General features: G+C 39.3%; 1 protein-coding gene across 6 annotated transcripts in view; it reads right to left on the reverse strand.

Annotated features, from left to right (window-relative positions):
* CEP112 (centrosomal protein 112) overlaps positions 1–27837 on the reverse strand; it is a 172143-nt gene that overhangs the window by 46082 nt on the left and 98224 nt on the right. For all 6 annotated transcript variants that reach the window (XR_012838207.1, XM_075770279.1, XM_075770277.1 and 3 more), the window contains 2 exons: positions 17256–17486; positions 570–632 (listed from right to left, as the gene is read on the reverse strand). Coding sequence is in view for 5 of the 6 variants with exons in the window: in XM_075770279.1 (XP_075626394.1) it covers positions 570–632; positions 17256–17486 (294 nt within the window). In the remaining variant the exon portion in view is untranslated. The remainder of the gene's footprint in view (positions 1–569; positions 633–17255; positions 17487–27837) is intronic.

The raw sequence follows: 27837 nt of genomic DNA on the forward strand, positions 1-27837 counted from the left end.
TTTTCATCTTCCATGTTCAAAATACTACTCTGAAGAACAACAACTCAAGTCAAAACCAGTTTGCTTTCAGGACAGTGACATTCTTCAGTGTTTTTGGGCAGAAACACTGAACTGGCTAGGAGCAACGATAAACATCAAGACGGCAGAGTTGGGACTGCTGTCCTGCCATCAGCTGTGCAGGCAAAAACCACCCTTGTGACACAAAATGCAAGTCCTGGTTGTGCAACTGCTCCTGATTTTATGAGATGTGCTGGTTGACGGGGCACCTCGCCTTCCCTTCCCACTGGCTGAGGGAGGACTCAGTCCTCTTGGGTCCTCAGGAGAGGAAAAAATAGATGAAAAAGATGGAATTTAGAACTCAAAAAAATTCTCACCCATTTTTTCTAGTGAGTTTAATGCTCTATGTTTTTTGAAAGGTTAAAATCTGCAAGAAAGACATTGGATGTTTGATTGGGAAATGGTTATGGCTTCTCTTGATCATCAAGACCAAGAGCAGAGGTAATTACACTTTTCATCAAGTTTCCAAATCAAATGGATTCACGTGAGGTTCCTGCCTTCTCGCTACCTACCTGCGAGGATTTAGCCAGCTTCTGACTGTACTCCTTCTCAGTCTGCTTCAGCCGGCTGTTTGCCTGAAATACACACAAAAAGCAACCACATTAGCTCAGATGAAGAACGTGTACAGACACTTTGCCACCGACCCCTCCGCTTGGCACCTCATCCACATGCCTATCGCTGAGCGGCTGGGACCCGCGCCAACTCCAACGCCCTTTTGTGGCAGCCAAAAAACCGCAAGGGCTTGCCTTTGATCTCCGGCCAACTATTCATCACTTGAAAGAGGGGAGAAATTGTACCTCTGCTGCCAATTATTAGACAAACATAAAGACTTCTGCAGATTAAAAAAAAAAAGAAAGAAAAAAAGAGTGAGTTTGTGTGTGTGGCAGGAGGGAGGTAACACACACACGAGGTTATCAGGGTGACTTCGGTTCTGAACGGAGGGAAAAGGAAAGGAGAAAGTCCCAGGCACCGGCTGCAAGGGTACAGCGCGACATGGAGGACACGACTTCGTGTCTCAGCTTGGTGTCTGCAACTGCCTTCTGTCCCACTGCACGTCCCTTCTTCTTTAAAGGTGGTGATTGCACTGAAAATCGAGCCAAGGTGCAGCTGAACCAACCGGGAGCTCTTGGACATACTGCTCTTCCCTTCTAGCTTTTTTTTTTTTTTACAAGTCAAAGATAAAGAATAAAACAAACTGAAAACAAGGCTGCTTTGTCATATTGGAATCTAATAAGCACATATATCTATAATTCTGGGGAAAAATAGCTCTTAAGGTTCTTTCCTTAAATAATTTAATTTCAGAAATAATTTGATATAACTAAAATAAATTCAATCTAATTTCAGGACAAAATTCTGATTTGTATTTTCCTTGCCAAATGCCACAGTATTATATTGATAGACTGTCCTCAAAATGCTGTCCTCAAATGAACTGCTAAGCGCTCTTGTTTTCTTGGCTCTAAAATTTGAGGACAGGTGTCTAAGAAAAATATTTTCTTAGGGGGACAGAATATTACGAAGGCGAGTCCTGAAGCAAATTTAAGCTGATTAAGTTTTCAAAATCTATCTGACCTCGTGTTCAAATCTTTGATCTGTCGTCCTTAGTTTTACGGCACAGCATCCAGCACACAAACACAAGCTCCTGCAGCTGCCCGCGTGCCAGCACCCGTTTTGGGGGACCCTGAAGCCTCTGAACCCTGCTTAGATCCAGTTGCAAGACTGAAACTCCAGTTCTGCAAACATCAGGGATTGCAGTCAAGCAAATAGTCTTATTGATTTTACTGGACTATAAATTTAGGAGCTTTAAAGCTGCAGACAGTGTTTGCAAATCACCGCCAAGCATGATAGGACTCGCATCATCTCATACAATCCAGGCAGTTACGTATGGTGCAGCTTAATGTAAGTATATTACAGCCGTTAAAAATAATCTTACAGTTTACAGGATACTTGAGGGAGGGGATTCCGCCCCTCTACTCTGCTCAGACCCCCCTGCAGTGCTGTGTCCAGCTCTGGGGTCCCCAGGACAAGAAGGACATGGAGCTGTTGGAGCGAGTCCAGAGGAGGCCATGAAGACGATCTGAGGGCTGGAGCACCTCTGCTATGGAGACAGGCTGAGAGAGTTGGGGTGGTTCAGCCTGGAGAAGAGAAGGCTCCGGGGAGACCTTAGAGCCCCTTCCAGTCCCTGCAGGGGCTCCAGGAAAGCTGGAGAGGGGCTGGTGACAAGGGCAGGGAGTGACAGGACAAGGGGAATGGCCTGAAGCTGAAGGAGGGGAGACTGAGATGAGATAGTAGGAAGAAATTCTTCCCTGTGAGGGTGGTGAGGCCCTGGCACAGGTTGCCCAGAGAAGCTGTGGCTGCCCCTGGCTCCCTGGCAGTGTTCAAGGCCAGGTTGGATGGGGCTTTGGGCAACCTGGGCTGGTGGAGGGTGTCCCTGCCCATGGCAGGGGGTGGGACTGGATGGGCTGGGAGGTCCCTTCCCACCCAAACCAGTCTGTGATTCTATGATACTGCAATTTCAGATCTTGAGTCCCCTCAAATTCCAAGATTATGAAACATATGGAAGTCTATTTCATGTGTTGGTACTAAGAAGTCTACTAAAAATGTTAATCAAAATCGATTATCAAATATGAGCGTAATTTTTGAGAACACATTTTTTGCTTGTTTTTGGTTATAGAGATAATGGCACTACATATTGGTTTAAAACAGCATACACAAGAATTCTGGAGCAGCAGACAAATTAAATCCCACTTCTTCTACCTTTATCATTTAAAGTGTGCCACAAGCACCGTAAGGGCATATTGTGGGGCTGGATCACTAAAAAGAGAGCAGTAACACAGAAGCAGCTATGCCAGACAGCTCCATGCATGCTACATTTCTCTTTGTACTCCAGCTCACTCACGTTAACACTCTTATCACTGTATTGTCATCTAGTTTCCGATTACATTTTGCCACTACCGTGTATCATAAAGTGACTGAAACTGCCAGTTTATCTTTAGGAAAAAAAGTAAAAAATAAATTACAGTAATAATGTAAATCACTGTTAGTCCCAGAAGGGAGGGATACTAGTCAGCAAGGCACTGCAAAGATCATCACATCACAGCTGCTCTCACTCAACTTGCCTGGGGTAAAAGTCTTCATCTTTCATAGAAACAGCTTTATAACCTCCTGAACCCATAGAAGAAATCTCAATAAATAAAACACTCATAACTTTCATAAACAAATTAGAACTTGTTTGTTCACACTGAGTACAACCAGGATGACCTCTGATAGACACGGCGATCCAAAAGAAAGATACGCTGAATTCCAGTGCTTTGTGCCTAACTGAAAGCAAAGAAAGTATATCCCACCAGTTTAGTTAAAGGCAATTACAACATTTTCTTTTATAATGGCTTTAACAGATTCCAATTAGCAAAATATTTATAAGTTGTCTCCCAGTCATCAACAAACCACAGATTCTTGCATTTACTTGCAGTCCCAAACATCCTCATTTGAGGGGTCTGATTTTCAGACGTATGGAGCTACCAAAACTTCCGCTGGAGGTGGTAAACACATTTCAATCGGCTCTAAAACCGGCCATCTAGACTCTGTGGCACTAAAAACTATGGACACCTGCTGACTTCAGCTTTTCTCTCTAGATCCGTAACACCGCACAGGTCTTGCATCATCACACACTGCACAGGTAGCACCAGCGAGGCTCTGCAGAAGGCACTTTCTACAAGTTATAGCACACTGGTCAGCTGAAAAGATCCAATCCATGGTGATGCACAGGAACACTCTTTTCCATCTTCTTTTACTGCAGAAATAGAAAGCTTTTCCCTTTTCAAAACCTGCGACTAAACTAATTTATTACCTCTTGACTATAGGCTGTTGCTTTGCAGCCTAGGGAGGCAGAAACCTATTCCCCTGGGGCACATGTAGCACTGCTACACAAAAAAAAAAAGCGCCTTTTTACTTCTTTTTTTTTTTTTTATAAGAAGTGGCTTACTGCAAAGTAAATACACATAGCCACGTACAGTGAACATCGCGGAATATATTACATTTATCCTGACAAACGAGAAGGTTACAAATGACATGGTGTACACAAGCAGCATTTTCCTGGGCTCCTCCTTCTCTAACAGGCTGCTCGCTCATGCATCGTATGAGGCATAAGCTGCTTCTGTATTATTTTAAGGGCATTCCCTCGCTTTCAGGTTACATGCTATTTCAGAAACATAATGAATAAGAATCCAACTGGAAGGTGAACATTTGGAGGGTCAGCCAGTATTCATTAAAGTCTAACTCTTTTTATAGCAATGGGCAGCACCGCAAATGCAGTTAATGGTCTTAAACTAGTTTTCCGTGTGCGAGAGGTAGCTGTTGAAATTCACACTTGGCAAAAACTTGTCAGAAATATCAATTGTAATATCCATTTTTATAATAAAAAGGTTTAAATTGGATAAGCCATAGAGGAATCCCACTGATTCAAAAATTAACTTCAGTTTAGTTTCACACAGTTAATACATATTTTAGCTAAAATTATCTGATTATGACAATTTTACATGCAGTTATTTTATATTACAGTGAAGACTTTTGCATTAAAAAGATTATGTCCTTGTTACAGTTAATTGGTTTTAAAAACCAACTGTAATTCTATAACAAGCCTTAAAGCATCATACTGTGGTTGCTGAGCAAAACTGCACCGACTTCAACAAAACATTTCACGTTAAAATTAAAAACGGTATTAGCACTACAGATGTGGTATCTGAATTAATGGATGCTATTCTAACACAGTCTGATTTTCATTTTTTCCTTTCATCAAACAGAACAGCATTACTAAGAATAAAAGAGCAAAGGATCTACGATGGGACCACATCGCAAAAGCACGCCATGTCCTACCCTAATTACAAAGTTTTTATATGTTATTTTAAAGGTGTAAGATATATTAGAGGGGACTTTTAGTTGTAGTTCCACTCGACGGAACGCACGCCCTAACCAGCCCCGGGGGCTGCTCACTGGTACGGCCACCTCCGGCATCAAAGGTGGCTCTAGCTGCATACGGGGTTGGCAGGGCCATGGGCAACTTCATCCTCCATCACCATCCATGAAGATGTTTAGGACGTCTTGAATGTTTACCAAGAATGCAGCTGTTCAGAATTTTTTTGGAACAGTACAAATCTTTGCATATCTTCCAGGTTTGGAATGGGGATTTTTGGATTGAAAGTTAGATTTCAATCATGCCACAAAATTAAGAGGAAAACTAATTCCTGCAACTCAAATGCAGATAGATCTGTAAGAATTAAGGATGCATAGTGAAATCCTGTTCATTATATATGAATTACAGTTTTGTGATTGATTCTGTAATGTTTCAATTTGATTTAAATCTCCCCAAAACATAAACAAACAACAAAACCCCCACAAACATAACTCTGATAAACTAGAGGGTTATATACACACACCCATATTCACTGATAGAGAAGGAGATTTAAGAAATCTGTTTAGGGTACTAGCTATGAAATAATAATTTTTCAAAATGCCTGCAACTAGCTAAATGATGGCCATACATAAGCTGATCCCCCATAATTAGTTAGATAAAAGTGTAAGCAAACTAAAATTAAAAAAAAAAAAAAGAAAAAAAAAGGGGGGGGGGGGGGGGGAAATCAAAGGGTGGGGGAAGGAGAAGAAAGAAAACTTGCTCCAGGGAAGAAGCAACTGTTCTCTGATGTGCAGCAAAGAATTTAACATCAAAGAACTAATGTAAATGGGGTCCATTTACCTTAAAAAACAACACACCACTCCACATTCTGGAATATTTCTATTTAAGTTTGACAGCATTATGCTTTGTACCAAAATTCAAGATTGTGTAATTTGAGAGATGTCAAGAGAAAATGACCTTCAGAATGGCTAACTGTAGCAATTTTTGTTGTTAGGTATGTTAAAACACTCTGTACAGTATCTGTTTAAACTTTGGAGATTAGCAGATCACCTTTTAAGTTCATCTGATTGCACATAAAAATTTCATTTCGACCTCAAAGCCTCAAACATATATTTTCCTTATGTGCCTCTCATACCGACAGCGGGTGACTTCCTACGCCAATACTCGTGTTCTTTCCACTGCTCTTCCCACCAATCAGTTAAATGGAAAGCCGAATCTCTGTAACAGTGAAAATAGCATACCGGTTCAAATATGTAATTTGAGCCACCCAAAAGACCATTAAAAATAGTTCAATATCCAAAATGATGTTAACAGAATAATTAGCCAAGTACCAAATGACTTCAAGGGTTTTGAAAATGAATGATAGAAATCCCAATCTGTCATACTCGCAAATCCTATTAATATTCTATTTTACATTCCACTTTTGTAGGTCTATAAATCTTTTTCTTTTTTTCCTTTAAACATACATCTTTAGGAAAAAAAACCCCTCTCATTCATGTGCTAAGCACTTTTCATTGGGAAAAAAACGAGAATGAAGAGAGATGAATTGGACACTCTACCTGTACAGAGAATTGCCTTTCTGTGGCGCATTGCAATTCCGTGCTTAACGGGGGCCAACTGAAAAACTGCTCGTGCAATTTGTGTCTTAGGAAAACTCTGATTTCCAGTCCTTTCATTTAAACTAACAGTGTATTTCTAATCATTCTGAAATTATGTAGAGAAATTAAAGACAGACATTTAACTCTTCCAAAAATTATTCTATGAGACTCCAACTGCCTGGTGTCTGATGCCAAAGTTATACCATCCTTATGCTAGTACGCAATACTAGCTTCATCTAAATGGATTTACCGGGCATCTAAATATTTCCCAGCTTCACTAATACTGATTTTTACTCCATGTTGCAGTGAGTCAGGCACCTTACTTAAAACCAACTGCATGATTTGGCCTAACAATACAAGCCTTGATTACAATACAAGGTTTTAAAACCAGATTAACAGTATAGGTTGCCACATGAAATTGTTCAATACGTTAAATATACTTTATACGAGAGAGTACTGCTGCATGCACCAGGCATTTGAAAGCACAGGCGGCGACTTATAATTTAATCTGAAGATGTGCTGTGACATTTTGCCAAAACAGCTTGGAGGCAGGTGGCTTTTACGTTACGGCACGATTCCTTCTTTTGCTCAACATTCAAATAAGATGAACTGTGCAAACCTAGTGACGATGTTGGGACTGCAACACTCTCCACATTAGGGTACCGAAGCCCAGTTTTCCCGCAGCTACATGCGGGAAATCTGGTACGTACCTAAATCTGGTACAGCACAAATACAGCCCTGGATTACGATTTTTTATATTTCCTGGTTTTCTTCTGTTCTATCCAACTAAATTAAGATGGTTATTTAAAGTGGGTTTAAGACATTCTATTCAAAAGTGGTGGCATTTTCTTTTTCAGACCCTTAACAAATAAAACATGCACCGGACAGGAATTATGAGAGCTTTTACAAGCTGCCTTTATTCATCAGAAACACTGGGCACCTCTGCTACCCAGGCACCTCACTTGCTCCCACGCGCTCTGTGCTGGAGCGGGAGAGAGAGACAAAGAACTTTACAGAACAGTTTGTATCACTCGGGCCCAGAGGGTTTTGGTACCCAAAGAGCCGACACCCAGTCAAATCCCGAAGGGACAGGCTGCTAAACATCTCTGAAGATGCAAGGCAAAGCTAATGTTTCCTCCACAAATAGAAAGCAACGGTATAGCGTTGTGCCACTGATCCATGGCTTGGCTCAGTTAAGGAGTACTTACTATGAGCTTTACAATACACGATTCTTGCAGAACTCGGAGATTTCTGAGACCCGTGCACTTTATCGTTATATATCAACTGAGTTTATACACCTTGATTTTTGCCAAGGACAGACTACGATATGCTCGTAGGGACTATGAAGGGATAAGAATGTTGTTTTATTTTTTTAGATTGTCCATTGCTGTTTTAAGCTTGAAGAACAAGCAAGTGTTAAGAAGATAATGACTGGGAAAAAAATCCTACATATGTATCATTTGGAGATGAAAACAGAAGGAAAACCAGAAACAAAAGGACAGACTCGGTATTACTAAGTTAACTCGGCATTGCTAAGTTACATCATTAGATGAGAACCCAACAAAAGTTAAGCTCCTACAGTTGGAAAGACAAACATTCAAAATACGACGAAATCCCCTAACAAATCTACGATCTGAAGCAATCAGTGTTCCTTAGCAAGATTACGCCGGATTACTTTTTGTAGTTTTAAATACAACAAAGCTTCCCCAAAAGAACGACAACTTCACGGAGCCAGAAAGCATTACTGTACCGATGAGTAACTATGCGCAAGTCCAGCAAAGTCGCAATTAAAGAGAATACAATATATTGCTCAATCATGAAAGCAATTAAAAACATAAATAAGACATTGCAAGACTCTTAACATTCCCAATGTTTAATTATTTATCCGTTCTCCATCCTGCAGCTGTAGGTCAGAATTAACTCCTCTGAACTAAATGCAGGAGAACTCTTTTGGGGATTTGTACCTTTCATTTTCAAGCAAACACCAAAATTCATTTCAAATTCACACAAGAACTGCAACAGTTTCACCTAAATCAGATTTTCTACAAGTTAAACACCCCTCCTACACTCAGATGTGATTGTGAAACTACTTTGATCTCTGTTCCCAAATTTATTGCTCTGTGTAATCCATGACAAAATATAATGTGATTTACTGTATCTCTATATGACAGCCCAGCAGCTGACAGAACTTAATAATTTAGCATAAGAAAAAAAACCTTCTGGCACCAAAATATACAAATCATAATTGAGGCACTTTAGTATCACATTACAATGAAGCATATGCAGACTGATCATAAGAACTTCAAAACAATTAGAATTCTTTCTCACCCATTTAATGAAGGTGGGTTTTAGTCCATGACATGTTCTGCAGCTGTAAGCAAGTCATTTTGGAACACTTTTGTTTCTTCACATTAAAGACTCTGAAGGACTAATAACATCGCTTTACCCCTTCCACTATTTGCCAAACACTCCTTCGCCTCCAAAAAGGGAAAAAAGGAGCCACCTGCAGCTTTTCTCTATTATAAAGATATGAAGAAGGAGCAAATTAGCGTAAACAATGTCTTCAAATTGTGCCAGACTTTAAATATGCAATAATGATGTTTTATATTAGCTCGGTCTTGATAACTGAGCATTTTTCCTAAAACAAAGCTATAGTGAAAAAATGAAATATCCAAATGCTGACCTAAGCAGGGATGCGATGGACACATTCCATGGGGCAGCTTTTGCTGACTCGGGTTTGGGGGACTTGAGAAAGTCTTTGTGTAAGGGATGCATTAGCCTAGAAATTTTCAACAAAAGCAAGGATGCGGAGCTCCAGGCACGGGACGCAGGAGAAATTTCCACTTAGTAGTTACGAATTCCAGGTAACAAACACCAGTCACCATTGGTTGCATGAGCAAACCCCTGAACGAGCCCCACTGAAATCAGCAGTGATCGCTGCAGGTATTGGGATCCAGTAGCAGGGCGGCGGTGGTGGGACCTGTCCTCTCAACCCTGCCTAGGCACCCAGACCAGATGGCATTCATTCAGTAATTCCGAAAGAATTTAAGAATGAATTGGCCGAGTTGTTAAAAAAAAAAAAAGTAATCTCACATTACAATCAGCTACCGTACTGGAAAATAGCCAGTGTTTTTCCTAATGTTATAACGTACCCTGGGATGTAAAGATAAGTAAAATTGGTAAATTAGAGAAAACTATGCAATCAGCCTTCTCCAAGGCACATAGTATTGTGGGGAAAAAAGGGAGAGAATGAGGTAATGATTCAATTGGGCTTTAAAAAATATTTAATAAAGTTAAAATAATAAGCAATTCTGTGTTACAAGATAAAGTTGGTGTGTTAAAGTCTGTTTGGATAGCAAAGAAAGGCTCAGGAAACTATTGAAAAAATAATTAGAACAGTCGTTCTTCCACTGGAAAAGCCTCCTGCACTTTGTAACCAGGAAATTTGAGACTGAAACATCAGTTGTACTAAAACCATCAGGTATGGCCTCCAGAGTAAGGCTCGTGGTGACTGCTTACGTACATGCTGCTCATAAAACTGTTTAATCCTTTTTTGAGCCTGCTGATGCTATCTGCCTCCACAACCTCCATGGAAATCAATTCAAGTACCTTCTTTCACCAGTTTTAAATTAATCTCTTATTAGTTTCCAGCAACTACGCCCAAGTTCTTGGGCGGTAAATAACAATTCAGCATTCAGCTTATCCACCATCTTCATGATTTTGTGAGTCTTGATCTTGTGAATATGCAGTAAAGGCTACAACCTGGAAGTTAAAGAATTGAGAAAAAAGCAGAGTGTGCTCTGCTGAGGCAGAACTAGAAGTGGTGTTTGGACACAGACTTGAAAAGAAATAGGAGACAGAGAAGACAAAAACCCCACCTGCGAATACTTCTTAGATAGATACCTTAGATTAATACCAGTTGGCTAAAAACCCCCAAACTTCTCAACTAACCAACTATAACTGATAGGGAGTGAATAAAGTGTGCTGAAAGACAGGCCATACGATAGAGCTCTAATTTTAATTATATCAGTCCTTGCCCTGTTGAAAGCTATCTTTTTAACTCCATATTTTGTCATAATTTATCATTTAGCTCAATTATGATTCTTCTTGTCTGGTTCTCATTATTTAACAGTATTGCATCAGTCATTTTAATTTTTGACCCTATGTGTTATTTGTGAATGCAAATAATGTGGTGCTTGATCTCTTCTCCAAACATTAATGAAGATGTTAAAAAGTAAGCCTAACGCTCAGGGGTGCAGATTTTTTCCCACAGTGACAGTTATACCAACCAGTCTCGGTTACCTCTGGAATCAGGTTTATAAGTACAACTGATGGGCAGAAATCTTACCATTTTGCTTTTCTGAGGGGGTTTTTTTGGTTTGGTTTTAAGGAGGCAGAAGCAGAGTAATACCGTGAATAACAGACTAGGGCTTTGAAAGATCTCCAGTAGAGAGAGCCATAAATTCTGTTTAGTCTCATTTGAGTGAAATATCCCTGAGATTATTCTACCATATTTTTCTTCATGTTTGGCTCTCTTGATTGAAGACTCTTCCAAATGGCTCCCCGAAGGGATGATGCAATTCCTGTGACCATGTTCCTGGTCCACTATCATCTTTCTTTCTTTTTCTTTAGAGGAATGAGAAGGAGCAGTGCAAAAGGGGACACACTAGAGAGGAAATTGGTTTTCTCCCCTTATCTGTGAGCAAGATTTTATTGCAAGAGTTGCTGTAAAAGTACTATAAAGACAGATTAAATCATCTGCACTTCTTGTGCTAACATACACTAACTTTGCTACATAAATCTGTTCTCTTTGTTGAAATGCATTTCTTTTCTCTTGATCTTCTTGGCTTTTGGCAGATTTTCTCCAAAACCAAAGTACTATGCTCATTTTGAATAATATTAGTTGGTGAATCACTAACACTGCATCAGAAATGTTCAAGAACCAAATGTAAGTAAATGTACACAGACTCTACAACATAAAAACAACAAAAATATTACTACTCTGGAACAGAGAGATAATATCATAGCCAATAGTTCTTGGATTATAATGGAAAAAATTAAGAGACTCAGGAAATATCCAACTCGGCTTGGTAAGAATTAGAAGCTCTTTAGATTATTCATAGCTAAGGCCTAAGCAAAAGAATCCATGTAATAGATTCAAGTAAACATTTAAAAATTTTAGTCTAAAAAAAAATGGCATATATACAACAACTGGTGGAGATCCTGAATGCATTCAGCAAGGAGAAAAACATACATCTACATTGCAATTAGATACAAATTTAATGATATCATTATACTCGGGAAGAATGCATGTCCACATTTTATGGTTGACCTATTTGCCCCCATGTAAATAAGCAGGGTATCGCTGCAACGACTGTGAAAATAGTTCCTCTGGATGCTCGCAGAAACGAAGCTATCTATACTATGGCTATTAGTGTTCAAGTTAATGAAGTGAAAGGTGTCACTCACATCAAAGGCTCCCTTATGCTAAGAAGTCCAAGCAGAAACCTACAGAATTGCTGCAGAGATGGTCCAGTTCCCAGGTCTTAGATACAAAGATGAAACCGTTTTTGGTAGTTAATGAAATGTTGAGTTGGCAGAGAAGAACAAGAGCTAGAGACAGTATTCAATAACGTAAGCTAATGGAAAGCCTGCAATGCTTATTCTTTAAATAACTTAACTGCTTAGGGGAAACTCATAATGGACTATCTCTTGGAGTATCTCTTTAATCTTTGAAGATGTCATATTCTTTCTCTTCATCTTTTATTTCTTTGCCAGTGCTGAACAGTATGAGTACTGACAACAGCGCCAGAAGAGATACTGTCATTTAAACATTTTCCTACACATGCAGTATAAAGTATGCCCGATGAGTATGTCCAACTAGACTGCATCCTGGGGCTGCACTTGCTAATTAATTAATCCAGCATCACCAAGCTTGATGCTAAAAGGAGGACTAAAACGCTCTGTAGGGTGCATTATCAGTGTGTTATTTGTAAACTGTATGCAAGTAGAAGTTGTTAAAAAATTAAGCATCCAATTATAGGACACTGTCTGCAGATTTTTGAAAAAGGCCTTGTTACAAAACATTGTATTAGAACATAACTATTATGTAGAATAGTTATTTGTAATTAGGGAAGCGGTCACTTACACAGTGACCTGAACTTTGAATTCCCCAAGCATTTCAGTTTTCTGTGGACTTCCCACCAGACATAGGTAGAGTGATTGTCACAGGTATGGACTAAAAAACATCGTAAACGTCAAATTTTATTTAAAATAACAGAAATTTCAGAGTACAACTAACTGCTACATTATAAAACCTCTAAGTACAATTTGCACGGCTCTGGCCAGGTTGCATGCCGTCTTGGAGTCCCATCTCTCCAGAGTGAACCATTTCACAGCTGTACTGAAATCAGAATTGTGGTCCAGGAACTAAAGTGTTTGACTCTCCTTTTGCTTTATTTTACTTTATTTTTTGACTACAGCTTCATCCTGTAATCAAATATCATGTGCATTCAGTACAGTCAATAGAGAAAAATGTGAATTACTTCTCCACAAGAAAAGCAGCACTAAGAATTAGATGTTCCTGGAACCTGCATAAAGATTTAACAGGATGAGTCAAAATATCTATTTAAATATAAAAAAGAACTCAATAAAAAGCTAAATGTTGAAAATTATTTAGAGAGGAAAAAAACCAAACCCTTTTTCTCCCACTCCAATTTGCTCATGTGCATCGCTCAAAGCGAGCTTTTTTATGAGATATTTTCAGTTCCAAGGTTGCTTCCTTTGAGCATTGTTAGCATGTCTACTGATCTGCTGGGGTCATGCTTTCTGAATGTTCATTTTCTTTGCCAAGAAAATACCACAGATGAATGTTACAAACAGTTGCGTTAGCCAAGCTTCACATCTGCACGCACTTAGAAATGCAGTTTGTCTCTTGCTTTCAGTAATTTCTGGCAAACCTGAAAATGCTCATAAGCTTTGCACAGTCCGTTACACCTGGCCGGTTAGTGTTCCTGCCGCAAGTGCTGCTGATGCAACCTCTAACCACCTGTCTCCCTGCTGAGCTTAGTCATTAGTGGAGCCTAACTGCAGTGTTAGGTATTCTCTGATATGTTTGGTTCTTAAACAGTTTATGTTTCATTTCATCATAATGAGGTATGACTTCAAATAAAAAAAATTACCATCACATCAAAAAAATGCTATAATCTCTTGATATAACGAAATGCAAGCCAATTAAATCTATACTTTAAAAGTAAATCGAAATCACTGTGATTGAATACAAGTGTTCTTCTGAAACCATATTTAAGATTCCTTAACTAATAGACAAGAACTAATTTGGAGATATTCTCAAGTCATTTTTATGTTAGAGACAGATAACAGATATCAGGAAAGCACTGAAGTCCTAAGAACACGATAAGTACCGTTTCAAATTCTCCATGCTATCATCTTGAATTTTTGTCTGATTTATGTCCAACGTGGCTTATCTGACCTTAAGGACATTAACATTTGTTATCCTTATCTAATAAGATGGCTTTGCGTTCTAACATAGCTACCACGGTATGTCTTAAAAAGTGAGCAAGAAGGTGATGGGGGTGATCGGGCCATGGCACATCTGATTTAGCAAAAAGCAAGGCTAAAGACGAACGGCTGCGCTGCCCCAGGACGAACAGCTACCTCTGCATCGCACCGGCCTGCTGAGCGGCTCCTCTATCAGCCCGGCCCCGTCTCTGCGTGCCAGGCTGGTGACAAGGACCTTGCTCCCAGAAGTCCTCCGACTGCGGTTCAGGTACTGCCCTCGTCACCTCCTCCCGCGCTCCTGCAGCTTGGGGAGCAGCACTCGGCACCGAGAAGTCTCAGAGGTGCCCAACTTGGCCACCACGGGTTCAACACTGCTCATAACGTGCATATTTAGGTGAGCTACGGCTCACTTTCCTACAAAGCGGTGTTTAATTGAAAATAATACCCGCAATAGGGGAGGTCACTGGAAAGTTATGGACTTTTCCCTTTATTATTATTTCCACAACAACAGATGCCATGTTTATTTTTCCTACAGTGCAGGTTTCACTGTGCCATTTGGCAACCTGTTAAATATTTTCCCGCTTATCATTCCCTACTGATTTGGAGATACAATAACTGTCAAAAAATATTTGCTTTTAGAATCGCAGGTTCAAAAACATTACCGTACTACCTTTACCGAGCAACTTTCTGGCACTGCATGCTGTAATCACTAACAAAATTAATCAACTAAAATATTACAGTAAACAATGTGCTATCTTTCAATTTGAGATTTTTAAGCAACAGAAAATTAAAGACCTCAGTATATTAAATTATGTGTGCCTAAATATTGAAAAGCTATCTACAAATACCAACAAATATTTAAATGTCCAGTGCTCTTGCAATAAAAACTGTTCCCCTCTCTCTCCTCGCCACTCTCTTCCTCCCCAGCCCCACTGCGGCCGGGCTATGGGCAGGGCAGTACCATATGAATCCTATATCTCCTTCTACCCATTTTTACTTCAATTTTTCTTTTCACTTCAATTTTAGCCATTTCTTTTGTATTTCATCAGGTTCACGTGAAAAAACAGTCCACAATTCCGCATAGCAATCTGTGCAGAAATCAGTATTACTCACAAAACAGACCACAGAGGAACGAGATCCTTCACTTGGGAACGGACTGACCTTCAAAAAATCTGGACAGTCATATGTTCCAAGCCTAGACAGTGAAATTCAACTTCCCCTTGGATTTTTAAGCAATCTTCACAGAATTGGCAAAAACCAGAGTAAACTTAGAGGACAAATTTTTCTCCCATATTGTCCTAAATTTCAAGGTTAAGTTTTGCTAGAAAAATAAAAAACTTTAAAAAATCAAGTTTCAAAACTCATGCTGCAGTTAAGATGCTGGGTTTTTTTCCCCTTGGATAAAATCTCCTTCATCAAAGTTCTGTGGACTTTAATAGGATCAAGATTTGAACTAAGTTAGCCAAAACTGTAACTTTTGAACTTTAAATGGAGTTTGCCCTCTAAGCTACTTTGACTTTTGGACTTTGTGGCCACCTTCCACAGCTCTACATTTAGAGGACAGAAACAAAGCAGAATGGTAAAGGGGGATTTGAAGGTAACGCAAGGTATTTTCACATGTTTGTGGAAGATTTCCCAACAAAGATACTTCCCCCCCAACTTTTACTCAACATGTGCTCTTCTGATTAGAGGTAAAAATAGGGAAGTAGGTTAAATTAAAAAAAAAAATAATTCAATAGCAGTTAATATAGCTTAAAATTAGCAATTTTTTTCCTGAAAAATAGAAAAAACGCAACAAATTAAAAAAATAGTATTTCTGACAGAAATGACAATTCAAGACTATTAAAGATATTGCCCTATAAAGGATTATTTGTAACTTCAATTTGAGGATGTAAAGAAGTTAACTTTTCTTTTGCTATACTACACATGTAAAAAAAGATCAAAGAAAGAAAAGAATTGAGATTCAAATTCCATTTTTAAGCAAAAATGACAATGTCTTCCTGAGTTAAAATTAATCCTTTAATGATGAATTTCAAAGGTTTAAATACTTTGTGTGACCTTGGCTTTAAATAATTATGCCAAGCGGAGCTTTCCTTACATTCAGAAAAGATTCTGAATTGTTGATCACAGCCATTTTAACGGCTTCAGGCTGGCTGATTTCCAACATAATCCTCCGAATGCTGTTTAAAATTACAGACCAAGAACCTGACGCAGGTAAATGAAATGTCATTTTCACAAAGGCCGTTCAAACAGTATATGCGGATCGTTAATTTGTGCCACTGTACATCACTTTGCAATGAAATGTATGATTATATTAACACATATAAAAGATACTTCAACAACTATCTGCTTACACATACACAGCGTCTACTATAAGTATTAAGTAGGGGGTTTTTAGTTTAGCTTTTGAAATAAACCTCACATTTTTTAGCTCATATCATCCCTAATGTAGTGAAATACTTGAAATCGAGGCACCGGTACAAGGGGACGCTCAGCAAGCACTGACACACAGTCAGCGACCCCGCTGAACAGAATGGGGAGGGAAGCCTTGATTTATCTGAAATGCTAATTTCTATTTTCAAGCCTTTCACACAGTACCTGCTCACCCGATGCACACAGGCGAAAGTAGACCAGCCATTGTTAGCAACTAGACCAAATTTCCTTGCAGTTTTAGCCTGAACTTCTTCCTCCTTAAGAACTTTCCCTCTTTTTAAGGAAGAAAAAGCTCAGTTAGACAGAACTGCCCTTTCTACTCTATCTGTTCCAGCAAAGGAAAAAAGCGATTAAGGTAGTCCTTGGCTGGCTTTGCCTTTAAAACCATCTGGATTTTTAAAGTCCCGCCAGCTCCGGAGCACCACACGGTCGTCCCCGTTCCACGCTCACCGCGGCTGGAAGGTGCTGCCCCAGCACCGCTCTCAGGGAGAACAGCCACAACGGCGACCGCTGCCGCTGCGTGTCCAAAGAGATGAAGTCTTTCATTACAGAACTACAAAGTTTTCCATACTCGTGCTGCGATTGCAGCATGCGCTGTCAGATCTAGAGCATACGTCTGTTTTTTCAACTCAAGTGACCCCTAAACATTTTTCCTCAGTGAAACTTTGCTTATCTGACTTTGGAGGTGATTGCTCGCCTTTTGCCACGCCACCAGAAGCAGCCCTATGCAAACCTCTTACCTTGTCCAAGGCCTTCTCCGTTTCCGCTGTGTGCACCTTTTTCAGGTCTAACGTCATTTTTTCTGCCTCCGCTTTCAGCTTATTCACGGCTGTCTCGTGGTCTTGAGCTGCCCTCTGCTTCTCCTCTTCCCACTGATGGCTCAGCTCCAGCAGCTGCTGCTTCCGCTGAGCGTTTACCTGAATTAGCTCTTCCCTCAACTTGTGGATTTGGTTCTCCATATCACAGATAACCTGAAATAAAGAACAAACAAAGTGAAAAAAACCTAACCACAGAAAACAAAAGCCACTTGATTTTCTCAGGCAGGCTGTTAGCTGGGGTCGGAAGCACACTCAAAAGATTCTCTCTCCCTTTTCTTGGCCTCTCTTACTGCTCTTCCCCTTCTCTTCATATGTGCAGATGAATACAGCTCCCCCCTGCCCAAAGCATGGATGGAGCAAGATTTACCTCTTTGGAGGGGGTGCCTCCGTAACTGGAGAAACTTTGTGGCAGATAATCACTACGTATAGTGTCCATGCCTTTTCTTCTTTTTTTTTTCCTTAAGAAATAACCTGCCACCTTCTAACGAGGTATCAGCGTATCATCAGTCATTTATCAATCACTTCTACAGATTATAGGCTGTATTTCATCATTATGTGCTAATGCGCACCAGGAACGTATCAAAGAACGTTCTCCTTCGGGTGAGAGAACTAGAGCACGCCGAGTGAGAATGGCACGGGCCAACGCAGAGAACCCTTAAGACTCTGCAAACACAGTACAGGTAAGACACACGACCTTCAAAACGCAAGAGACAGACTTCAGAATCCACAGCTCTCCTGTGTGCGATCACAGAGCATCCTTCAGTCCTCGGGAGCAAAATACGTTGTGCGACGCGGCAGCGGCATCGGAGGTGGGGGGCCAGGGAGCTGCCGCGGAGCAGCGGGGACTCAGCTCGCTGCCAGCCCTCCATGGGGTAACTTGAAAGGTAAGGGATGAAAGTTATATGTGGTAAATTTGTGGTTCTCCTGAAGTATACAGAATATACATTGCTGCTTTACAGTAGTAGCAGAGTATATATTTATTACTTCAGATTTACGTTTGTATATAAAACTCTCATTAGTTACTTTTCTAACTGCATTTCTTCTCTAGCTCCTTAAATGAAGTATAGGAGCATTGTACCTGTGGCATACAACTGTTGTCCTCACAGCTAATCGCAAGCACATGTTTTCATTTGTAAATACAACTCTGAAAATCAGCATTTGCACACAGTATTTCCTCCCTGCTTCACAAGTAACTGAGCAGTTCCCTGGAATTCTTTCACAGGCGAAGTGATAATATTGAGATGAGACACTGATGTTCTACCAAACAGATATAGGGGACTCAGCTCAAGCTTATTAAAGGTTTCATAAGAAAGTCTGATGAAAATTACTGTACATTTAAAGATCCTGTTGCCCTGGAATGCCAGTTACTGTTTCTAGAGCTCTGAATTGATCTCTCTCTCCAACTACCATTTTTCTTCTTTAGACATTTTTAATATACTGTCTGTATTCAGCTAAACCCTCTATTTGCAGTCTCTGAGAACCACATTACTACAAATCTTTGAAAAAGAAACATCATTTTTGACCAAAGTCGGGAAATGAGTGACTATCAGAAACGTTGCCTTGTACATTAATATCCCAAGACAGATTGTTATAAATACTGTGATCTGAGAGAGAAAAACCAAGGCTTGAAGTTTGCCTATTTTTTCAAACTATTTGAACTATATGGTGTAATAAAAGACATGTCATCTCCCCTCAAACCTTCAGTTGTGTCCTTCGACTATCACAGCTGTTACATGTATTAAATAATATTAACCGTCTCGGCAATTTATCACAAGACTGACTTTTGCTTCCATGCTTTCTTAATTACTCATTGGCATTATTCCCTGCTATGTCAAAGGTAAAATTTTGTGTGTGTATGCGTAGAGATGGAACGAGCACATCATTTGTATACAGAAGTATAACACAGGCCACATATTTCAGCTATATCAGCATTATCTCAAACATATGTTTCATATAGTGTAATCTGCACTTAGATCCTTTCCTTCCTTTCCTGATCTTTTCCTCTACACATGTTTAATTTTTTCTTAATTCTGTATACAGACTAAAAATGTAAAGTACATTTTAGTATATAATTATACAGACTAAAATATAAAGTACCTTTGAATATATAATTATAATCTACAATATACTTTTATAATTGTTTTGGAAAATAATTTCACCTCAAGATCATAACAAAACGTTACCCTAACTGGCTTTTACTTAACCAAAGAAATGCTACAGAGCTACAATTTCTATAGGATGATACGGTCTGAATTCTAAACTGCCATACGTAGCATTTGGGTTTTTTAAGAGCCATTCCAATTGAAATCCTGCCTGGAATAGTAACAATTATCTTTTAACTTGAGTGCTCTTTTTTGAGAGCTCATTCCCCCTCCACTACCACTTTCCTTTTTTTTTTTCTTTCCTTGTTTTTTAAAACAAAAAACTTCCTTAAACTTTTTTTCCTCCCCCATATAAGTGAAACTAAGATATTGCATTGCTCAGAAGTTTCCTAAAAAGTTGGATAAAATGTTTAGGATAAGAAGCTAAGGCTAACTTCTTATAATACAGGAAAAATTCATTCCTAAGTCATATTACAATCCAAAATAGGGACTGGGTGAATTCCCAACTTGACTGTTACGTCTTTCTGCTTTGCTTCATTCTATATTCAATAATTCTTACACAAAGCTATTAGAAAATCAAATGGCACAACACAGTGTTTTCTACTGCGACACGGAAGAAGTCACCGCTCCAAACCTTCAGATTCAAAGCTGGAGAGCCAAAAGACATTGGGCTGAGTGTTATAGGTAAAGTAACAGTAATTAATATGCAAAGGAGCATTAACAGTGGACCTCATAGATGGCAAAAGCAGATTTGGTTCTCTTAGGAAAAAAGAAAGAATCTGAAGACGGGGTGATGGCAGCGAAACTAATATGATTAAAGGAGTCCTTTTGGAGCAACTTCAGTGCTAGTAAGATGATGTTAAGAGACATCTAATCTCTCCAAAGTGACTGGAAAAAGCTTATATTGGGGATCACAGACACAGTTCTTGTCAATTACTTTAAAATAAATCTAGTTCTCACAGCCAGATTATTTTTTCCCATAAACAAAGTCACTGGCAGAAGCGGCTTACAACCGAACAACCTGCTGCCCAAGACAACTTTGTGTGACACGGATATCTTCAAACTGCTCAAGGACACAAATCCCAAACTTTGCATCACTAAGATTCTGCTATTCCACATGCCAGGTTTAATAAGCTATTATTAGACTTAAATGTAGGCAAATTAGTACTACTAGGAAAAAAAACAACCCAGATGACATAATTCTCAGTTGTGAAAAACCCATGAAATATAAAACTTAAGAGCAACTGTCTTGTCTTAAGGATTCCATGGAAAAACAAAAGATGCAATTACAAAATCTCACTTCTCATGCCTGAGATCTGCTGGCACGATGCTTGCTTGGTTTCTTTGTAAAACTGAACCCTCTTTCTCAGTATTGGTTTCTTAAATTCTTTTCCTGGCTGCTCAAATCTGTTTATAAGCCATGTTGACCAAATTATTTGCATGGTCCAAACAATAACTTGAGCACAAGAGCTGCTGAGAGAAATACACGTCTTAAACACTCCACCAGAGCAAATTACTCTTGTGCTAAACATCAGGCTTAAACACAAGACATAAAGACTTCATGGTATATATGTCCAAAATTTTATTGCTACTTGTTGCCTTTTATGGATCAAAATGGTATAGTCTTTATTTCGGTTGTATAGGTAGGAGTAAATGAAATGAAAGAGATTTCCATCTTTTTTACAAAGAATGCAGAAGTTCATAGCGATGCCACAGGATGGCCATGCCATAGCAGCATGCCCCCGAGAAGAACGCGTTTTGTAAAATGACCATTAATCTCCACACAGGAAAACACAGAGGAAGAAAACACTAGCTTACGGAGTATCCCAAATGGAACAAAAATACAAATACTTAAACTGTGTGACAGGGTAGAGATTTCATATGAATTTATACGGCATACTTGTATGTACATGTGTGCACATACGACAATCCCATAGCTGAAGAAACTGCTAGCTGAGATGGTGACTTCTATTTCTGTTTCAAAGGAATAACTTAGAATTCTAACTAAGAATATCTGTGCTGAAATAGTGTCATAAAAAGGGTGGGTCATAAGCCCACAGCAATTTGCCTGTAGGGGAAAAAATAGACTTGAAAGAAAAAAAGAAGGTTGCTCACTCACTTTGGCCTATTTAAAACGCCAATAAATGTACTGCATGTTATATGGAAGGAAAACATGTGCTCTTAATTTTAAAAAGTAAATTGCATAAGAAAATATAAAGTTGGCAAAGAGTTTAAATTAAAATCTGTTGCTGATGTCTGAAACTCTGCTACAGTTACATGCAACGGAGATGAGAAATGGACCGAATGACTACAGTCTAATTAAAAAAAATATATATATATATTCCCTTTATTTTTCAGGAGCTCCTACTTCAACCCCATGAAGCATTTACTTGGATCAGTTTCTAAGGAAGAGGCTGGAGCAGGACCGCATCTTTTATACTCAGTGATGGAATACACAAACTTCACCGTCCCCCTCTCAACATATTACACACCAAGCCACATCCACCCCATCACCATATTTAGCTTCAAATAGCGCTGAGGGCATTTTAAAGTCACAAAACAAGGCAATGCCGAGTTCAGATCAAATCCACTCTTAACTTCTTCCCTGAGGTTCCGATCTGGAGTCACTTAGGTGTTGCTTCAGCAGTTTTTACAGTAAGTGACTAACATGTCCCAGCAGATGAAGTTGCAATAAACCTTCATCACTCTTCAGCACTGAGCGTACTCAGGCTGCTGAAATAGTGCACCACTTTTACAGACCACTGCATTTCTCAAGTGAATCATGACAGCTCTTCAAACTGAGTTTCAAAAGTTTTCTGCATTGGGCTAACTTGGCTTCAATTGGAGATGACTGCGTAGGTCTCCTCTGCTGTGTTTAATTTTGCTTGCATATAACATTAAAAAAACCCCAACAACAAAACCTCAAACCTCTGAGCAGTTCCATGGACTGACTTCAAACGTGAACTGTTCGGTTAGATGATCGCAATGATTCTTTCTAGGATAATAACCCAACATATTAGCCCGTAAGTAGCAGCCCTATTTGAATCACCGATATGCAGCTTCTGCCCCTGTGCGCCAACACTTTTTCAGCATTTTCTCACCTGGAAGGACATTAAAATTAGTTCAAGCACGTGAACAGTGCGCTCTGTGGAACCATCACCTGAGCCCTTGCGAAAGGGAGATTTGTTTCTGCGTGTCTTGTTACGCTGGCGTGATGTGACGGAGATGGATGAGGTATACATAACGTTTGTTATTGGGTAGTGGGTTTTTATGACAGGGCATCAGTCCAGTCAGGGGAAAGGAAGTCTGTAGTAAAAACAAATCTCGCTTTGATGAAGAAGAATTAAGAGGAAAAAAAGGAACAAAATAGAAGCACCCAGTGATTCAGTGATGACGAGTCCCTTTTTACCCACGATCAGGGCGACGTCCCAGAAGAGGTGGATGACGGATCCATCCCATCCCAATCATGCAGCAACTGGTGACGTATTTAGTGTAAACTACCTTAGAAAGCATTATCTGTTGAAAGTGGGAATCTGCACTACTTTAGTGTTCTTATTAATAAACAAAGCTTTAAAAAGTGCTGAAAAAAAGACAAGACAAGTTTCTCTACCATCACAAAAATAAGCACTGCATCTAACACAGAAGAATGCTAAAAAAGTAAACAAGTACTATTTGTTTGCTGCTCTATGCTTAGAAAAAAGTATAGCTGTAAGAACTTCAAGGATGCGTAACGTTGGGTGGTGTTTAAAACAAAATTGGTTTATATTAGTGAGCCTTAATACTGCAGTTTCAGCAAGTCACAAGAACCGGTCTTACACTTGATCTTATTCTGGTTTTAAGGAACCATCCCCATGATTTTTACCCTTAAGAGATAAAAGAATTACGCAACAAAGTGCAGTACCAAGGGCCAGGCACAGTCCTGAAGGTTCTCTGATCTTTTTGTCCACAAAGCATCCTACCGAGTCAGACTGGTCCCAGTAAACCTCTGCTTTTCTCCATGCCAGATGAAGTTCAACTGGCCAGTTCAGCCAGCTGGCAGCTAGGTTTGCGGCTCCTTTGTAATACGACAGTGATACAAAGGGTACACAGCAGGGCTGAAAAAAGCACTCTTTTTGTTTAAGCTACGATCTAAATCTGAAGAGAGATCAAATCTAAACGGATACTTTCAAAGAATTTTGAATTGGCAAGAGTCGTTAATATTTAGTAACTCAAGTTTTTAATGTCATCTTCTAAATAAAGCTTTGTAATTAACTCAATTATCTCAATTTTAACCAACTATATTGAAAATATTTTTTATACCATAGCAATTTCAATTAAAATAGGTTAAGAATTTATTATCCAATTTTTCTTGTGACTGGTAAAATCAGCAACTTGCCAATATTATGAATCTTTAAAAAGATAGGTTTGATTTGCAAGTGAAACTACTGCAAATGTCACACACATTATCACACGGGTAATGATGTGGCAGCGTGCAAATTAACAGGGATAAGTAATAAACAGCTATTTAGCTTTCACAGCACAATCTATTACACTGTCAAGTTTAAATGCCTTTTGAGTAAGAACACATAGGCCCATAAATATGGTAATTAAGGGAGCAGATAAATGAAATGGTGCGAAATGAAGTGAGAATGAACAGCAGTTCTATGACCAACAGATTGGCCTCACCTCCTAAGAGCGCCAATCGAATTTTCCAAAAAGCACGAGGCTGCGCGAGCTCTTCCGGAGGAAATCACGGAAGCGCAGGAGCTCTGCTAGCGCCATCATCGTTATAAGGAGTCCTGATCACTTGTCTAGTGCTGCCTGGAAACACTAAGATATCAGCAAAGCTAAAACTTCAATACTCGGAGATGCACAAAATACTACACAAACGTATAATAAAATGCATATTTCAGTGTTGTCTTTCTTGAGGGCAAAAACCTTTGGTGCTATTGCCCAACTTGTTAACTAGAAGACATCTTTATCCTATATATGATTACATTTCCGTGATGGGATGAAGTTGTTAATACATTCATAAATCAAATGTTCACAGTTCATAAATCAGGCTGCATAATATCAAGTTTAAGCATTCTCTGGTAGGAAAACTGTGACACGAACCAACGTTGCACTCCCTAACCTGCACCGCGTACAAAGAGTCCAGCTCTCTAGACTCAAACAGATGAATGTTCGGTGTCAACGAAACTTAGGCAGCAGCAGAGCAGATGGCAACCATAGCACTAACACTAAAATCTTTGCTGTTCGGCAGTGTAAAATCCGAATCCCCGTATTACAGGGCTTATGCAAAGGTATATCAGCTCCATCTCAACACAATCCCAGCTTTTCTCACCTTTGCAAATGTACCTCTGACATCTCTCTCGAAAATATCCACTAGGACTTGTAAAGTGAGGTGTTGAGCTGCTAACTTACATATTTATTCTATTAATTTTAACCGCATTAAGCTGCTTTTAAATGTCAAACTGCCTTTGTAAGATTCTTTACTTGGACTGTTTCAGCACTGTGTATGCTCTGAAAAACACCTCTAGCATTTGTGAATCTGATAAAATATATTCCTACCAACCTTGCTTGTTTTGTACCTGCTAGGGCGTTAGTTGGGGGACAGGTTTAACACCACCCTACCTGGACAGTGCTGCTGGTGGCTAAACAGCACTCTCCTTCATATTCAAACCACGGCCAACTTCCCCCCCTCGCACTTAATGTAGTCTCCAAAAAAGTCCGGCACCCTTTAAATTTTATTTCTTAGTAAAGCATTTGCTGTACCTTGTTTACAGCTTAAGTGTTTCCCTGAAACACGATGGAAGTGTTGACTCCTGAAGAACAATAAAGAGAAATGACCTTCTGCTTAGCTCCAGTTTCAATAAAATTCATGAAAAGAGCCTATCCATCTCATTCCTACAGAGAAACACGTTCAGGCAACATCTCCACAGGTAATCTGAACCCCAAACTGTTCGCTATCTTCGCCGTAGATTTCTGAAGGCTGAAAAGAGATATGCAGGGCACGGGTATCCAAACGCCAGTAGGAAAAGTTACACTGAAAATACTGGCACCGTTCTTGTTGCTACATCTATGACTACGCGTGACAAAGGGGTGGCAACTCCCCAAGTTTTGCTGTGACGTGGTATTAAGCAAAACACCAATTTTGATCTTTTTTCCCCCAAAAGGAGTGCACTGAAATAGATCTGGACTTTTAAAGAAGCCAGTTAGGTGGCTTGATCCCAGTTAATGTAAATGGCACTTAAGCTACAAACTATTGGCTTTAAAAAAAAAAAAGGGGGGGGGGGGGAGGGGGAGAGAAAAGAGGGAAAATCAGACATCCATTTGAACAGCTCCACAAAGAGCTTAAAATTAACGGAGCTTATTTTGACTTCTTAATTTACATAAGTCCATTTGATTCTAATTTAGTTAACAGCAGCTAGAAAGCAGAACTTCATATGGGTTGGTTATTGTCACTGCCTTCCTAATAAAATGATTTTTAGTCAAATGGAAGAACCTTAAGCGTACACATGTAACTAAACACTACAGTGGCAAGTGACGGGATTACTTACCACGTTGAAATTGAGATAAATGTAAAGAAATATTCCACTTAACAGTTGTAAGACCTGGAAAAGACTTGGCCCTCTTGCCTGGAAGACAGATCCAGAACAGTTTCTTATTACCCGGTTTACTGTATTTGCTTTGATTATTGAGTCAAAAATTAAAACATCCAGCCTTCTTTCTCCTCTCTTTTTATCTGATGAAAGAAATGTGTACCTTTGTATTTTTCTTTGTACAAACAAAAGGATTTGAATCAGATTACTAAGAGACCTACCTGGAAAGGACTACTTGGAGGACTCATTTCCTTCTGTCTTTCCACTAAGAAATTTAACGGAGACACTAAACTGAGCACCTAGTAATCTACATAAATGCATTAATGTAACTTAGATATGATAGAGATGCACAAAAAAAAAATCAGCCATAAATACATGCTTAATGCAGTGATCCCCTAAAATGACTTGTGAGAGTAGAATATAGATAAAATACAGAATGGCTAAAAAAATAAAAATCCATATCTAATAGCCGGTTTGCTGCATCATACAAACCGTAACAACCTATTCTTAAATGATGATTGATGAAAATTACACCAAACACGTGCTTAGTCTTCCCTGTTTTCCTTTCTGAAAAAATATAAAGCTTTATTTTCTGTATTTCAGGATGTGCAAGGAAAATACTCCTTTCAGATGAATGTTAAAGATATATTCAGTTCTGAAATAACATTGGAGCAAAGCTTGCTCTGAAAGTGAAGAAAAGCTACTGATATTTAAGGAAGGACAGGACTTCCCTGCACTGGAATACGGGAATGGAGGCTAAAGATCTCTGCAGTGGACTGGGAAGAACTACCCATCAATCTGAGAGTACTTCTGTGTCCAGCAACCCCCCTAAGTCAAAGCTGTTAAAAAACATTTGCATTTAAATTTTCCATGTATTAAATTTAAAAGCATTAGCATTTCCTGAACAACTGTAATTCTGATTTAAATGCAGACATGATTACAGATTTAAGGATTACTACAGACATTCATCTCTATGAGGCAGCAAAATTAAACGTATTATAGTTCCTAAATTGTCCCCAGAAGAGGTACAGGCTGTATTGTCTATGAGAAATGTCTTGGCCCTGTCAACTAATGAAAAGACTTCACTATAAGTAAAAAAAAAAAAAAAAAAAAGGCAACCCCACTCCCCCAAAAAAACCCCACCCAGAAAAGCATCACAAGCATCACACACTTTTCTCTTAGATGCATTTGTTTAAATTACTGCCCAAAACACACATATCTTCTGAGTATTCCAGAAATTTTACCCGCACATCCCATAAGGGGTTTATGGTGGCTGTAACAGAAATGGCATCGGTTGCACAACGTGACAGGACAAACATAAGACAAGATGCAGATACAAAGCCTAAGTAACAAGCTGTTCATGTGCAAGTTATCTCCCATTTTCAGCTGCTGAAGTTAATACTTGTAGAAATGCAGACTTCAGAGGCTAACTCCCACCCAGGCCGCGTGCCATGACTGTCTCTTCAACATGCAGTTGAAGGACTTGAGGAAGACTTCAAGTTGATGTTACTGTCCAAGCTCTGCCCTGACTGTTAATCAAGGTGAAAAAGATAAGTTTTTCAAGACTCCAGCATAATCACAGGAGGCCAACTCAGGAACTTAGCGCTGTTATTCTCTGGGCCGATGACTAAAGATGACTTAAATGCACCAGCCTGTGTGTACTATTCTGCTCTACTAAAGAACCTAATATACCAGGAAACTCTCTCATTACTGATGTCATGCTGCTATATTGAAGATGACAGTCTTTAACCAAGCATGAAGTCCTCATTCTCGGTCTCATGAATGGCAATATGTGTGGGCAGAAATCCTGAAATCCAGCAG

This window comes from Balearica regulorum, chromosome 18 (genome assembly GCF_011004875.1).
Source record: "Balearica regulorum gibbericeps isolate bBalReg1 chromosome 18, bBalReg1.pri, whole genome shotgun sequence".
NCBI classification, from domain to species: Eukaryota; Metazoa; Chordata; class Aves; order Gruiformes; family Gruidae; genus Balearica; species Balearica regulorum.